Genomic DNA, 16,892 nt, shown 5'->3' on the forward strand with positions numbered 1-16,892 from the left:
ATGCTAAGCAAAGTAAGCCAAGTACAAAAGGCCAAGTACAACATGAGTCTGCTGAGGTAAGCTGGAAAAATAAATGCAAAAGAAGCATAGGGAAGAAGCTAATGTATACAAACATTCCAGAGGTGAGGTTCAGATAGTATGGCAGGGGCCAGACCAAATTCAGGGATACATATGGTAGCCAACTAAAATGGAGGGGAAAAAGAAGAAAAAAAAGAAAAAAATGGGTAGCAGGGGAAACCAGGCACTAACCTATCCAAGGGGAGGGTATTGTTTATATCTCAACAGGGAAAGAGGTACCAAACTTCAGCCCGGTGCTGCAAGATGTGAATGCAACATACCAACATGAAGCAGGGAAACCAGTAAAGAGCTCTGAGGAGCCGATCTCCAATCCCAATTATGTGAACAGATGCCACTCCCCCCAGAAGAATTTACTTCAAGGACAGCACTTAAGCCACAGCTCAAGAAGAGGGACATGTCTGATGAGAGCACACAGGAGCAAATGAAGGAGGAAGAAGAGAGAGTGGAGCATATCCTGCCCCATCAAGCCTTGAGGACGATATCCCTGCTCGGAGCAGCCAATGCACAGAGAGGACCATATGGCTGGTTCCACTATGGGACTTGACATCCATCACTGACCTATGGCCCTACAAGGGACAACACTGGAAGCACAGTGTGGAATTGTGCCCGATCTAACCATACCACACAGAAGCAAAACACTAAGGGCGTGCAACAGAACAGCAAAGGGAGAAGAGCAAGGAAGTCCCCAGGGAGTACCAAAAATAGACCTTGTGGCCAGGGCGTGGCCCTCCATCACACTCTTAAAGATCAACAAACAGACCTTGAACTACTTACAGGTTTTTCTCTTTTTTGTTGTTGTTGTTGTTTTGTTGCTTTGTTTTGCTGTCTTGTTTTGTGCATTTTATTATCTCTGCAGGTCTATCTAGATAACATAGGCTGGATAAACAATCTGGAGGAGGAAACAATGGGACCGACAGCTTCAGGGGGTCATGGGAGAGGGGTAGGTGGCAGAAAGGCAGTGGTGTAAACAAGCAGGGACAAGGGAACAACAAGTGATCCAAAATCAGTGGTGAGGAAGGTATAAGAGGCCTGGTAGGCCTTGATCAAGGCAATGAAACCAAGAGGAATTACTGAAACCCAAATGAAGGCTGAGTATGATAGCGGGACAAAAGGAAAGTAACAGTAATAGAGGAAAGAACTAGGAGGCAAAGGGTATTTGTACAGCCATGTACAAATGTAAATATATTTATATATGAAGATGGGGAAATAGATCAATGTGCATGTATTTATTGGATTAGTATTAAGGTAGCAGATGGACATTGGGCCTCCACTCAAGTCCTCCTTCAATGCAAGAATACTTTGTTCTATTAAACTGGCATTCCATTATGTGAGCCTTCCCGACATGATAGCTGAAGACAAAGTGGTTGCATAAACAAATGTGGTGTAGAAAGCTGATGGTACCTGGTTATCAAAAGATACAGGGTCTGGGGTCTTAAAGGCTTCAAGATAAACAAGCAGCCATCTAGCTCAGAAGTAACAAAGCCCACATGGAAGAAGCACACCAGCCTGTGTGATCATGAGGTGTAGTAGGGATCAGGTACCAGGCATTACAGAACAAAAAATCGTATCATTGAGAATGAGGGGCAGTGTGGAGGGGGACCCAAAGCCCATCTGTAGACAACTGGACATCCCCTTACAGAAGGGTGGCAGGGAGGAGACGAGCCATTCAGGGTGCAGTGAAGCAACAATGAAACATACAACTTTTCTCTAGTTCTTAAACGCTTCCTCCCCGCCACCTCCTCCACCATCATGATCCCAATTATACCTTACAAATCCAGCTAGACCAGAGGATGTACACTGGTAAAGATAAGAACTGGAAACACAGGGAATCCAGGACAGATGATCCCTTCAGGGTCAATGGTGAGAGTAGCGATACCGGAAGGGTGCAGGGAAGGTGGGGTAGAAAGGGGGAACTGATTACAAGGATCTATATATAACCTCCTCCCTAGGGTATGGACAACAGAAAAGTGGGTAAAGGGAGACATCAGACAGTGTAAGACATGACAAAATTACAATTTATAAATGATCAAGGGTTCATGAGGGAGGTGGCGGCAGGGAAGAAGGGGAAAATGAGGAGTTGATACTAAGGGCTCAAGTAGAAAGCAAATGTTTTGAGAATGATGATGGCAACAAATGTACAAATATGCTTGACACAATGGATGTATGCATGGATTGTGATAAGAGTTGAATGATCCACCAATAAATTTTTTTTTAATGTGCTGAAAAACACGGCTTATACATGAGTATATACGGTACCTCAGTCCTTGGCTTTGCGTGAAGATGAATTCATTCCGAAGCCTGGCTTGTGATTCAAGTGAGTTTTACAACAGAAGTAGTTTCAGGTTTTACACAGGCATCCTTAGGGCACTTCACCCCCACATGCACATGGAGTCCTGAAGCCAGAGGAGATCGCTGCACAGCCTCTGAGGATCAGCTTGAGAAGCAGAAGGGCCCACAAAGCTCTGGATTCTGGCTTTTTGGGTCTTCTGTTGGGAGGCATGGTTGAAGATCCTGTTCAACCCCATTGACTGAATTGAATTCACCTGGCCCAGATGGGCCAATCCAGGTGTAACACCCACCTAGGTGTTCCACCCCTTTAAGGCCGTGAGCTCGAACCTCTGAGTTTGCGCAATGGACACCCCAGTCCCGGTGCTAGCTACCTAACAAATTTACATGACATGTTTTCTTCTTAAAAAGAAAAAAAAATGCCTTCGTTCTACATAAATCAAGTCCCAAAGCAAATGAAGAGCTAAAGATGACCTCAGTTCCATTTGTGGAAGTCCTGATGTTGTGTGGATGAACTGCAGTTAGTTGGGATAAGAGATAATCGATCCTTGAGTGTTAACATCAATCGATCCCACTCTGTTAACGTTTATCCATCTCTAAGCCATTCTTAAAGAACATCATAAGGTCACACCTTCCTCACAGTAGTCCAGCTGAGCAACCATGCCATCTGAACTCATGTTTTCACCAATAAAGAACTGGTAGTTTTTGAAATTTGCAAGGATGTGCTTGATTTGTTTTATAGGCCCTGTCATAAAAATTTTACTCTTTCTGGGTTTTGTTCTTCAAGATTGCACTTGATTGATTTCATGTAGTCTTCTTTACATTTCTTGTACGCTTCTTTTGTGAAGATGGGTTCCTGTAAGTGTTGGTTCAAGACAATATCAACACTGGTGATCAATATGCTTTCTATTCAATTGCTATCCAGGTCTTCCAATGAGGCATTTCTAATGATGAGCATGTCCTCAATGTTACCTTATGTCCTGCTGACCAGGCACAGCCCATCTGCTATCTCTCAGATCTTCTAACTGTTGGAGAATATCCCATCATGGCTGAAGATATGATGGCAGCTAGAGTGAGATGGCTGCAATGCTAGAGTAGCAGGAACCCTAAGCTCAGAGTGAGTTTGGTTCAGCTGGAGCAGTGCTCCAGGGCAGGGTGAGAGTGGGTGGAAAAAAGCCCAGATGCTGTTTTCTTCTCTATGTAGTCCAGTGTGTGGAATTATTTAGTTAACATACAGATTGAATGAGCATGTGAAAGGATACAAAATAATGCACACCTTTGATTTTAAACCATGCACTGTCCCCTTCATCTGTTTGTATAAACCTTTTGGTTTATGTTTCACATGAGCATAATTAAGTATCCCATTCTGTACAATGTTATCCATAATTTACTGTAACAACACAGTTGAATGCCTTGGCATAGTCAATAAATTACAGTAAACATTTTTCTAGTATTCTCTGCTTTCAGCCAAGATTTATCTCACATCAGCAATGGTATCCTCCATGCCATGTCCTCTCCTCTTCTGACTCTGGCAGTTCTCTGTTGATGTACAGTTCCAATCTTTTAATTATCTTGGCAAAATTTTACTTATGTGTGATATTAACATTCAATACTTTCCACATTCTGTTGGTTACTCTTTCTGTAGAATTTGTATGAAAATGAATCTCTTTCAGTCAGTTGGTTGGCCAGGTAGCTTGGGGAATATAGAAAGGTTTTCCTCCAAATTGTTCCCCCATATTCAATGTCTATACACTTGGAGGTCAGCTGCTTAAAGATGATGTCCTTGAGGGTATCAGCCATTTAGAGCAATCAGACTCTATAGTCTATCCCACGCTAAGTAGGGTCCACTCCCTGCTGATAAGGATAGTGGATTGTACAAATGTGCTTGACACAATGGATGGATGGATGTGTTAAGAGTTGTAGGAGGCCCCAATAAAGTGATTTAAAAAGAAAAAAAGGGCAGTGGATTGTTCTCCTGAAGGAGAGCCCAAAGACAAGGTCAAGCCAACTCAAGGAGGGTCAAGGTTAGGCTGCCATCTTGAATCATGGGTCCACCCATCTTGTCACATGTGTACCCCTAGAGCCTCCCCTTCCTATTGTGTGTTCACCCCTAGCTCATCCCCCTTCCTGTTGCACATATGCCTATTGTACAGCCACTCCCTGTTACATAAATGGTTGCCTGTAATCAGGGGGGTTTGCATGTTCCCAAAATGTATATAAGCCGGGATTGGAAATATATTCGATCTCTCTGCGTGGACCTGGCTGCTGAGATCATGGCTGTCCAGAAGGTGAGCAATTGCATACTTTATCTTGTCTGATGTATCTTTATTAATTTTATCCCTCATTTACACAACCACCCCTTGGACTTGTTTGATTATGAGGGCTGGTGCCCCACAGTAGCTGTCTTCCAAATTTCTTGGCATAGACAAGTAAGTACTTCCAGTGCATCAACATCTTGTTAAAACATCTTAGTTCATATTCTTTCTATTCCTGGAGTCTTTTCCCTCTCCATAATGCAATCAATACAGGTTGGACTTCTTTGTTCAATACTATTGGCCTTTGGTCACATGCTGCCTCCTGAAATGGCTGAATATAAACCAATTATTTTTAGTACAATTATTTTGTATATTCTTCCCTTCTTGTCCTCATCTTCATTTTCTTTCTTTTTTTAAACATTTTATTAGGGGCTCATACAACTGTTATCACAATCCATACACACATCAATTGTGTAAAGCGCATTTGTACATCATTCTCAAAACATTTTTTCTCCACTTAAACCCCCGACATTAGGTCCTCATTTTTCCCCTCCCTCCCCGCTCCCGCCTCCCTCATGAGCCCTTGATAGTTTATAAATTGGTATTTTGTCATATTTAATTTCCTTTTAAAGTGGTTTGCTCACAGCAATATTTCAACTTGAGGCATTGTTTTCTTCTTCAGTTCTTTCACCATGAAAAATATTGAGCATGTTCCTCCCTTTTGGTCTTCTAACTCCACGGCTTCACATATGTCATTTTAACAATTTACTTTGTGTTCTTGAGTTGCCTTTTGACATTCTCTGTTCAGCTCTGTTACTTCATAATTTCTTTTATTTACTGTAGGTATTTTATGTTGAAGAGTAAGTTTTAGACTCTTCTGACATCTATTCTTTCCTGCCTTTTTAGTGACATTTTTTATTTTTTCATGTATGATCTGGTTTTTGGTCATTAATCTTCAATGTGTCAAATCGATCCTTGAGATGGGCTCTAAATTTGGTTGGGATATACTCAAGATTGTACTTTGGCTTCCCTGTACTCATTCATTTTCTTCAGCTTCAACTTGAACTTCCATATGGACAACTGATGGTCTGTTGCCTTATTCTGACTAATGATATTGATACTCTTTTTACAAAGATGTTGTTCATTTGATTCCTGTGCCTGATTATATTCCATTTGGTGGGTCCATATGCATAGTTACCATTTGTTGCTGAAAAAAATTATTTGCAATGAATGAGTAGTTGTTTTTGAAAAATTCCACCATAGTATCTATCATCAAGGCCATATTTTCTAAAGACTGGTCTTTCTTCTTTTCCACCTTATAAATTCCAGTCACCAGTAATTATCAATGCATTTTTGAATGTATGTTTGATCAGTTTCAGACTCCAGAAGTGAGTAAAAATATTCAATATTGTCATCTGTGGCATCAGTAGTTATTAGAGCATAAATTTATAGTAACATTAACTGGTCTAATAATAGTCATATTAACTGGTCTTCCTTGTAAGTATATGGCTATTAGTGAAGCACTGGCTTAAGAATAGATTTTGAAATGTTCTTTTTAATAATGAATGTGATGCCACTCCCCTTCAGTTAGTCATTCTCAGCAACATAGATCATAGGTTTCTTTTTTTTTTTCCATAGGTTTCTTTAATAGCGCTAATATCAGCCTATTTCAGCCCGCCAATATCTGGGATAGGTATTCCATTTAATTTTTAATGGCTTTCAGTTTTCTTGCCCTGATGTAGTGGTTATGCGTTGGGCTACAATTGGAAAGGTTTGAATCCACCAGCAGCTTTGAGGAAGAAAAGCTGGGCTTTCTAATGCCATAAACAACTACACGCTCAGAAACTTGCAGGGCCATTCTACCCTGTCCTATAGGATCACTATGAGTCAGTATTGACTTGAGGGTAGTGAGTTTGGTTTTCAGTTTTTCTAGATTCCTACTTCATACAAAACATATTCCTACTATTGATGGGTGTTTTCAGCAGATTCTTCTCATTGGGTGTAGTGCCATACAACAAATAAAAAGTCCTGAATGTTTTACTTCATCCACATCTTGAAGGAGGTAAGCTCTTCCTCACTCATATTTTGAGTGTCTTCTAATAGGAGGGGTTCACCTTTTAGCACCACATCAGATGTTTCACTGCTATTCATAAAGTTATCATTGACCACTTTTCAAAGAATTAGATTATCAGGTTCTTCTTCCTAGTGTTTTAATCTGGAGGCTCTGCTAAAACCTATCCACCATGTGTGACCATGACCGTGCCATGGGCATGTTTCAGCATCACAGAAGACAAACTGAAAGATGAGTAGTAGAGGTCCCTGACTAACTTGACACAAAGAAAAGCCTAATGATTTTGATATATATAACTAAGGCCTACAGAAAAATGAAAATTGGAATATGAGGCCGTACCCCCCCACCCAAAAACCGGAATTGCTCTGGGTGGAGTGGAGCTTTTGTAGTATGCATTCTTCTTCTTTTTTTTTTTAGTATGCATTTTTCCCACTAAGCAATCATTGCACAACTCGCTCTGAGTTAGTGCACCCAGTGGTGTCACCTGGGAAGATTCTCTCTGGCCACAGTGAATTTTTTTGTAAAAGCAGTTTCACTAGAACCTCATTTTTTTTCCTGATGGCCAATTTAAGAGAACAACGTGTGGCTGTGAAATTTTGTTTCCTGCTTGGGAAAAATGCAGCAGAAACTGTTGTGATGTTGACACAGCTTACAAGGACCAATTATATGGGAAAAATTCAAGTGTACAGGTGGTTTTCTCATTTCAAAAGAGGTGAAATGTTGATTGATGACAAATCTCATTTTGGATGTCCGCCAACTTCCTGAATGGTTGAAACTGTTGACTCATATTGTATTTGGTGTTCATTCAACCAGGTCAGACTGTTAATCAAACTTTCTATTTAGAGGTTTTGAAAAGATAGCGTGATAGTGTATAAAAACAAGCCTGACTTATTGCAGATGGGGGTCTGCACCACAACAATGCATCTGCTCATGTAGCCATCTGAGTGCGTGAGTTTTTGGCAAAATGCAACACACACACCCCAAACACCACCACCCCCTCCAACGTTCAAACCAGCATAACTCTTTCCCCACTCACCTTACTCACCTGGCCTTGCTCTATGGGACTACTTTTGTTTCCCTGAATGCAGAGGGACATGAAGGAACAACAATCTGACAACATAGAAGAGGTGAAAAAAAATGAGAAGGTTGCTGTCAGCCATCCAAACAGATGAGTTTAAAAAATGTTTCTAAGAATGGAATTGCATATTTCACAAATGTATTAAGTGTAATGGAGAGTACTTTGGAGGTGATAAAGTTGTTTGGGGAAAAAATTTAAATTCATAGCTTTGAGGTGATGGTGGGCAGAAAAACATTCTGTTTTTTGTGGGGGTGCCCCCTTGTACTACTTTATAGGTGTACAGGGAGAGTTGTATATTTAGGGTCACTTCATAAAGAGAAAGAAGTCCAATTATAACCAAAATATTGGATTCAGAAATCTAAACTATTGATTTGTGTTGGATGAGCTCATGAAAAAGGCAAGGGCAAGGAGGTCACCAAAATAATAGTGTTATCTCTTCTACAAGGAAACAGGAACACTGGAAGTTTGCTTCTCTGGTCCCAACTGTGATAGGTAGGTTTATTGTGCTAACATGGCCAATCAACATATGTGAGATTAATTGAAGGGCAGAGAGATAAATGGCTTGGTGAGCCTCGCCTTTCTTGCATTGTTCTTTGATGATTGGACCAGTGTGCAGCTTGTTCTCTGCCTCAATTTGCATGATTCACTACCTGTGGGGCACCTAACCCATGGACTGTGTTGCTGTAGTTTGAGGTTCCTTCAAGACCTGCGTTGCCACACTACTGGAGTATACATTGCTTGAGCTGGGGACATCCAGTCAGACCATGTCACCTGTTGGTGACCTGCCTTGCTGTTTGCTGGCTGTGGCCGGATAGCTTGGATTGCTGTACAGAGGACAACCCGGAGGCCCTCAAGACTTGAAGAACTTCCAGTGTATTAGCTGTCTCACAGAAGTGAGTTGCACTGAGTCATTTGTACTGCTTTATAGATTAATTAACTTTATTTATTATGTTTTGTCTATCTATCTATATGAAAATATATTTATATACATGAATATATATAAAACATTAGTGTCCTGGTTTTGTTTCTCTAGAGAACCCTGTGTAACATACCACCCAATCTAAGGTCTAAGTGTTCTTGCAACTCTTCTTTAAATTTCTAGAGGTTTTAGCCCTAGGGATGCACTACCACTCAGGCACTATTCCCTATTAATTTTTTTTTACCCTTTTATAGTAAAAAAATACACACACACACACACACACACACACACACACACTCTCTACTTGGCCAATATTACATGAGTAAGTATCTGACAATGTTTCAATGCTACCCAAAAGTTTTTCCATGGCTAATGCTACCCAAAAGTTTTTCCTCCGAAGTGGACAGCCTATTTCTTCTTTATAGTCTGTTATTATTCTTGAAACTCTCTTGACATCTGTTTGTTTCAAGGAATCCTGTTGGTATTTGAAATACCCGTGACACAGCTTCCAGAATCACAGCAACCCACACGCTACCACAGTACAACAACCTGACAGACAAATGGTGCTGCATTCCTGCACAAGACCTTTTCAAAGTGCAAAAAGCAAGGATTTAATTCTGAGAACTACAGTGCCCCTAACCCAAGCCTTAATATTTTCAATCACCTCATATGTAGGTGAAAGCTGGACACTGAATAAAGAAGACTGATGAAGAATTGATGAGTTTGAATTATGATGCCCTCAGCAAAGAATATTGGAAGTACTATGTATTGCCATAGGAGCAAACAAATCTGTCTTCGAAGAAGTGTAGCCAGAATGCTCCTTAGAGGCAAGGATGGTGAGACTTGCCTCATGAACTTTGGACATATTGTCAGGAGAGACCAGTCCATGGAGTAGGATATTATGCTTGGTAAAGTGGAGGGGTAGCAAAAATGAGGAAGACTTTCAACGAGATGGATTGACACAGTGGCTGAAACCATGACCTTAAATATAAGAATAAATGTGAGGATGGCACAGGCCATGGCAGTGTTTCATTTTGTTGTGCAAAGTATTGCTATGAGTCAGAACCGACTTGATGGCACCTAACAAAAACTAATACATGAGTAGTAAAACTTCTGACTTGAAAAAAAGAAAGACTGAAAAATAATCACTCACAGAGAATCTTATAATCCTATGAGCATCTTCTTCCATCTTCTCTTAGCCAGATTTACAGGTAAAATATCCTTGGTAGGAGTTACAATTATTGCCAGAAGAAGCATATTAAATAATTTACAGTGTGTGGCAGCTGTTTTCAATCCAGAGAGTTTTTCCTGACTGAGTGGCTTTACCCAGTCCACAGCTACATTTCTTTAAAAACTTTATTCTTAAGTTAAAAAAAAGAAAAAGAAAATATAAAAATGATATCTATCTATTGATATATCTACATCTTTATGACTGATATGTTCCACAAACCCTTAGAGTTTCTCTCCTCTGAGAATCCGCGCTTCCTACAGGCACACTGTATTATGGTACTTTTGGGGGGGATTGAAAGTGGCTCTTCTAAGGAGCTGCCTTGTATGTCAGTGCGCCCAAATGTGACTGACAAATAATAAATGCTGAACAATTATATGCCATTAAGTGCCCATTAAAATCCATATAGGTACTTTAGAATTTCACAGAGTGTTCCTATGATTTCTCTTAATACCTACTTCTACCCTATAGCATAATAATATTATCACGTTATCATTTTTTTGTTTATAGCGTGCAAACAAGAAACAATGAGTTTGAGTATCTTGCTCATTGCCAGCCAAAAGTAAAATGTAATTAGAGTGTGGTCTTCTGATCAGTCTCTTGATACCCCGCAATTTGTTCAAGCCAGTACAAACAACTCACCAAAAATATCACTTTGGAAGGCCAACTTTGGAGGCAGTACTTCTGGATGTCTGCTCCCAGAGGCAAAAGCTTGGGCGGGAACACTAGGACCTTGGACTACATCTCCCAGAGAACCCTGGGAGTACATCTAAACATCAGACGATTGGTTAAAATCCACAGCCAATGGTACTGAGAAGAATTCAGACAATCCAATCATAGGCCAGTAGGGGCGGGCCCTCATGAGCCGAGGCCGGATTGAGCTCAGCAATCTGCAGCATACTGAATGGTCCCAAACCTCTGTGGACCGAGGAGTGAAACGGAACGCTTCGGAGACCCTGTCGTTTGACGCTTCAAGTCTAGTCCTGGGCCCTTCCGGAGACTCCGGTTCTGTGCCATCGGGAACACGTGCGCAGCCAGCTGTCACCTGGCGCCTAGAGCTCGGGCCTGCTGGAGGCGGCCTTCCAGGTACTGGTGGGGAGGGCAGACCCCAGGGTTGAGAGGCCCTAGGCGTCCCTGAGGGATTTAAAACAGTCTTTACAGGCTCATTGGGGGTGGCTGGCCGGCCTTACTCGGCCGTCCCCAGTGGAGGCCGCGTCTTCTCCGAGGCGGCCCCAGTTTAGGAGGGAGAGAGTCTATTGCCGGTCCTCCGCCCCGCTAGAGAGGCTGCAGCCTGTTAATCCAGAGAATTTGTTGCTGCAGGCTTCCGTTGCTTCCGTATTGATTCGTGCCTGGCCTTGTAAACTCTAAGGGGGGGGGGGGGCTTCCTGGAGGCTGTCAGAAATGCTGTGTCAATTGCTTTTGAATTTTGGGGGGCAAGCCATAGGCCCCACCGTTTTGCTCTACACCTTCCTTGGTCAGCACACCAGTCAACGCGTAGACCACATCTCTCCCACAGAAATAAGCCGTTACCATAAGAGTAACTCCTGCTTTGCCGATATATAAATGTTCAACGGTGCAGATATGTGGACGCTGTTGTCAGATTTTTGCTGTTGAGTTTATTTTGTTTTATTAATTTCTCGTTCTGATTCAATATTTGTTGAGCATCTTCTGTGCACAGCCAAAGGAAGGTCAAGCTTTGAGGGACAAATTTTTATTTTTTAATTCAGGGGGTAGGGCAACAGTTCTGTAAGTTTGTTAAAATACTAGATAAGCAGGCCCCACTTGAGTGAAATACCAATTTATGGTATTGGGACTAGGGTAGTAGTCTTATCAAGGGAATCTGAAGTAGATTATGAGCTAAGTCTTGAGAAAAATGTACGTAGTTTGGTATAAGAACTGAATATATTTTCATTCCTTGGATTTCCTAGACTAACTCATTATGGTAGTAGAAAGCCTCATCTTTCTCCCAAAGAGTCGATGCTGGTTTGCGTAACCCACAATGCCACCAGGGCTCCAAATGAATTGTGGGTTTCTATTTCCATCCCTGGTTAAATACACATAAGAAAACACTCGAGGAGTAAAGTAGGGGATGTAGCAAAGAGAGAATCAGTAATAGAACAGTTATAGTCTTGTGACAGAAAATGAGGATGTCCTGCTCCAAGAGGAGGATGAACACCAAATTAATAAATAAATTAATTAAGCAACTCCTTGAAAATTTACCAGAAGTTACCTAGTGACTGCTTTTAGGATTCTGATAAATGTGACTGAGAATTGTTCTTGAAACCAGTAGAACTGTGATTGAGAAACATTTTATCACTTGTTATCAGATAAGACATATCTCTGTTATTTGACCTTTTTTTAACTCATTCTTCCCATTTAATTTCTCCATCTGAATGTAGGTATTGTTAAAAGCAGCAAAATGCCTTGGGAGTTGTTTGGATCTAGTCCAGTGCCCTCATCTCCACATTTGAACCCCAAGTTAACCAAGTTTAGAGTCCCCTTATGCAAGATGACACAACCTTGGTTAATGAAAGTGGGGACTAGAAGCACTTGCTGATGAAGACCAAGGATTGCAGCTTTCAATTTGGATTACAACTCAATGTAAAGAAGACTAAACTCTTTAAAACTAGATCAATAAATAACATGATAAATGGAGGAAGGTTTGAAGTTGTAAAGCATTTTGTCTGTTTAGGATCCACAATCTGTGCTAATGGAAGCAGCATTTGAGGTCAAATGATGCATTGCATTGGGTAAATCTGCTGTACAGGATCTCTTTCAAGTGTCAAAAAGCAAGCTGGTTACTTTGAGGACTGAGGTGTGCCTGACTTCAAGTTTTCATATGCATGTAAAAGTTGAACATTGAATAAGGAAGACTGAAGAGGAATTGAAACGTTTGAGTTAAGGTGCTGGTAAAGAATATTCAAAGTACTGTGGACTGCCAAAAGAAGAAACTGCTGTCTTGGAAAAATTGTAGCCACAGTGCTGCTTAGAGGCAAGCATGGCAAGACTTAAATTCACACACTTTGGACATGTTATTAGGAGAGACTAGTCCCTGGAGAAGGATGGCATTTTTGGTAAAGCTGAGAGCAATGAAAGACAGAAAGACCCTCAACAGGATGGATTGACACAGTGGCTGCAACAATAGGCTCAAGTATAAGAACAATTGTGAGGATGGTGCAGAACTGGGTGGTATTTTGTTTTGTTGTACATATAATTGCTGAGTCGTAACTGAGTCTGCACATACCAAAAGAACAATGGCAAAGTCCCTTTCAAGTACTCTGAGCCAGGCCCTTAGACCTAGATAAGACTTCAGATTTGCTTCTGCTTTTCTGTCCGGAAAAACGGTGTGCTAGAATTAGAATCACCTTTTAACTTGCTAAAAAATTTCTTAGTTGCTTACTGGTATCCTCTTCTAAATGGAACTTTTTAATGAATTGTGAACTGAACCTCAAGGTTGGGCTTTATGGTTAAATTTTCATGACCTCAGACCATGGTTGTAGCCCCTCAGGAAGGACATTTGTTGGCCAGCAAATAATTGTGAGAAAATTTTAAACGACAACTTCTAGATTTCATCATCTTTTATGGCATTGTTATGTTCTGTCCAGTTGGTTCTAACTCGTAGTACAACAGAACAATGTTGCCTGACCCTGAGCCATCCTCACAACTGTTATGTTTGAGCCCATTGGTTACAGCGACTGTGTCAATCCATATCCTCAACAGTCTTCTTCTCTTTTGCTACTTTGGTACTTTCAGTATTTTTCCCTAGAACCATAATACAAATGAATCCTTATTCGGTCTTCCTTATTCATTGCCCAAATCTCACATGTATATGAGGGCAATAGAAAATATGGCTTGAGTCAGACTCATTTGAGTTTTCAGAGCAACATATTTGCTCTCCAACATTTTAAAGTGGTCCTGTGCAGCAGATTTGCCCAAGGCAATACATCATTTAATTTTTTGACAACTTTCCATGAGCATTGATTGTGAATCCAGGCAATATGAAATCCTTGACAACTTCATACTTTTTGTACCATTTATCATGATGGTCCAGTTATGAGGATTACTGTCCCAGTTGGGAGGACTTGTTTTCTTTATATTGTATTGTAATCTCTACTGAAGGCTGCAATCTTTGTTTTTCATCAGGTTCTCTTCACTCAGCAATCCAGGTGGTATCATCTACATATTACTTGTTGATATGTTTCCTCCTATCCTGATGCTGTTATTCTCAAGGTCAGCAGATTGAATCCACCAGCGGCTCCTCTGGAGAAAGGGGGCTTTCTATTCCTGTAAACAGTTACGGTGTTGGAAACTCACACGGCAGCCCTACCTTGTCATATAGGGTCACCATGAATTATCATTGACTTGATGGCAGTGGCATTGTTGTCAATTTTACCTCATTAGATCTTAGAAAGAACATAATGCTCAAAAAAAAACATTTTACTAGTTAAGCTAAATTTACTTGGTTTTAAGAAGACTTCATGTGTTGTTTTTCGTTTATGTTTAAAGATTATTTCAGAGGTTCATTTAACTGTTAATTACTCCAGAAGTTCTAGAGTACATGAGCATTTGAAAATTTCTTCTAAATTTCGCATTTTGATCAGTACCCTTCTTTGGAATCTTTGATCATAATGGATTTTGTGTGACTCCAAAATTCAGCACAGGTTTTTCTCACTTTTCATTACTTCTTGGAATTAAGGGCAAAGAGCCTGGGAGAGTTGAGTTGGTATTAGGTAATCATTATTTTATAGGTGGTTTGGAGGAGTATAATACCCTGTTGGCAGGTGACAGTTTTGATAACAAGTTAAGAGGAAGGTTGGTGTTTCAGTGGTTTCAGTTAGCCTGCTAATCCCTTCTAAGGGAGCATGTGCACAGACTAACAAAGGAACAGAGTCCAGAGGATTTGCAGTAACCTGCCCTGGTCTTGGGTTAGTTGGCTTTTTGCTACCTATTTTCCTCATCCCTGAAACGTTAATAGCCACACCTGACATAACTTTTGATTTGGCGCTTCCCCAGTGATTCTGTGTTGTGTACAATCTTCTATTGCATTAGGCATTTTTATGATTTAATGAAAGCAGTCAACATGTTCCTAATGCTGCAGAGTAATAAGTGCATTTTTATGTTCTCTGATGCTCTCACATAAGTGATCATAAACTACTCCTAACTTACCCTTCATACATCTTTTTGACCTTTTTCAAACTATTTAAAGCAGGTATGAAGAAAGCCCATCAGGATGAGATTGGAGCCATCTTGCAAGAGAGGATTATGGTACTTGATGGAGGGATGGGGACCATGATTCAGCAGTACAAGCTAAATGAAGAATCCTTCCGTGGTCAAGGATTTAAAGATCACTCCAGACCTCTGAAAGGCAACAATGACATTTTAAGTATAACTCAACCTGATCTCATTTACCAAATCCATAAGGTAAGATATTCACTACTTCTTGTATTCTCAGACATTGAGCAAAGTGTTTTGTTTACCAAGGGCAGACTACTATGCTTTGTGCCCTTGAAGATAGTAGAAGAAAGGGAATTTTTTTCTTTTCTATTTTTTAGAAAACAGGTATTGGAAACTAGAAACAGTAATGCACTGTCTTGGGCTCTTGGAATAAGGATATGAAGAAGGTATGTTTTTTTCCCTTCAGGCATTTATATTCCAATGAAAAGTTAGTAAGCCTGAATACTTTGGAATTTTTCTCTCTAATGCATGTGATAGTGAACATCTTTTTTGTAATCATCAGTATTCCTCATTTCCTCCTAACCTCCCTTGCCATTCCCCCAAGGAACCATTAATCCAGTTACTGCCTCTGTAGCATTAACTATCCTGGATTTCTTTTTAAGTACATTTTTTATTAAAAGACAATTTTATTGGGGGCTCTTACAACTCTTAAAACAATCTTGATACATCAATTATATCAAGCATATCTGTACATATGTTGCCATCATTCTTTTCTAGACTACTTTCTATTGAGCCCTTGGTATCAGCTCCTCTTCCCCCCAACTCCCCACCCTCATGACCCCTTGATAAATTATAAATTATTTGCATATCTTACACTAACCACTGTCTCCCTCCCCGCATGGTGTGTGTGTGTGTGGTTATGTGTCCAGCATTGCTATTGGTTCCCCCTTCCTCCCCTCCCTCTCCACCTTTCCCCTACCTTTCTGGTATTACTATTATCATGCCTTCTTATCTGTACCTGTATACATGCTCCGGTCTAGCCCACAGTGAAAGGCAGGACTGGGGTCATGATGGGGAGGTGAGGAAGGCTCAAGGAACCAGAAGAATATTGTGTGTTTCATCCGTGCTTTACTATGCCCTGGTTGACTCATCCCTTCCCTGTGACCCCTCTGTGAGTAAATGTCCCATTGTCTACAGATGGGCTTTGGGTTTCTGCTCCGGCCCCCCTTGTTCTCAACAATACGTTTTTTTGGTTTTGTTTGTTTGTTATGGGTTTCTGATGCCTGTTACCTGGTTCCGATGACTACTCATGATTGCACAGGCTGGTGTGCATCCTCCATGTGAGTTTGTTGCTTCTCTGCTAGGTGGCCGCTTGTTTAACTTTAAGCATTTAAGACTCCAGACACTATATCCTTTGATAGCTGGGCACCATCTGCTTTCTTCACCACATTTGTTTATACAACCATTTTGTCTTCAGTGATTGTGATAAGAGGGTGAGCATCACAGAAGCCAGTTTGATAGAACAAAGTGTTCTTGCATTGAGGGAGGGTATGAAGTCCGTCCACTACCTCAGTGTATTGCCATATAAATATATGTACATAGGCTAATACCTCATTTTCATGAATTAATATATTTACATATGTTTGCCTATGCTTCTACCTCCATCCATAGCTTTGCTTTCTAGATCCTTCTTCTGTTTCCTTTTACCTTCCTCCTGTCCCACCATCACGCTGCCCTACTTCTGCCTCTTAGTAATTCCTCTCAGCTAGATTGCTGTTGCTCCAACACCCCCAGGATCTCTA

The 16,892-nt window shown here is 40.8% G+C and overlaps 1 protein-coding gene across 2 annotated transcripts in view; it reads left to right on the plus strand.

The window, feature by feature from the left end:
* Positions 1-10,852: 10,852 nt before the first annotated feature.
* The window catches only part of MTR (5-methyltetrahydrofolate-homocysteine methyltransferase), a 179,638-nt gene continuing 173,598 nt past the window's right edge, over positions 10,853-16,892 (plus strand). The window contains exons 1-2 of one of the 2 annotated variants that reach the window (XM_045294252.1): positions 10,853-11,001; positions 15,122-15,336. In XM_045294252.1, coding sequence (XP_045150187.1) covers positions 15,127-15,336 — 210 coding nt within the window. In that variant the 5' untranslated portion in view covers positions 10,853-11,001; positions 15,122-15,126. The remainder of the gene's footprint in view (positions 11,002-15,121; positions 15,337-16,892) is intronic. The other variant, XM_004709823.4, reaches the window with a different exon arrangement.

Source organism: Echinops telfairi, unplaced genomic scaffold (assembly GCF_000313985.2).
Source record: "Echinops telfairi isolate 266 unplaced genomic scaffold, ASM31398v2 ScPeMD7_3509;HRSCAF=4178, whole genome shotgun sequence".
In the NCBI taxonomy this organism is placed as follows: Eukaryota; Metazoa; Chordata; class Mammalia; order Afrosoricida; family Tenrecidae; genus Echinops; species Echinops telfairi.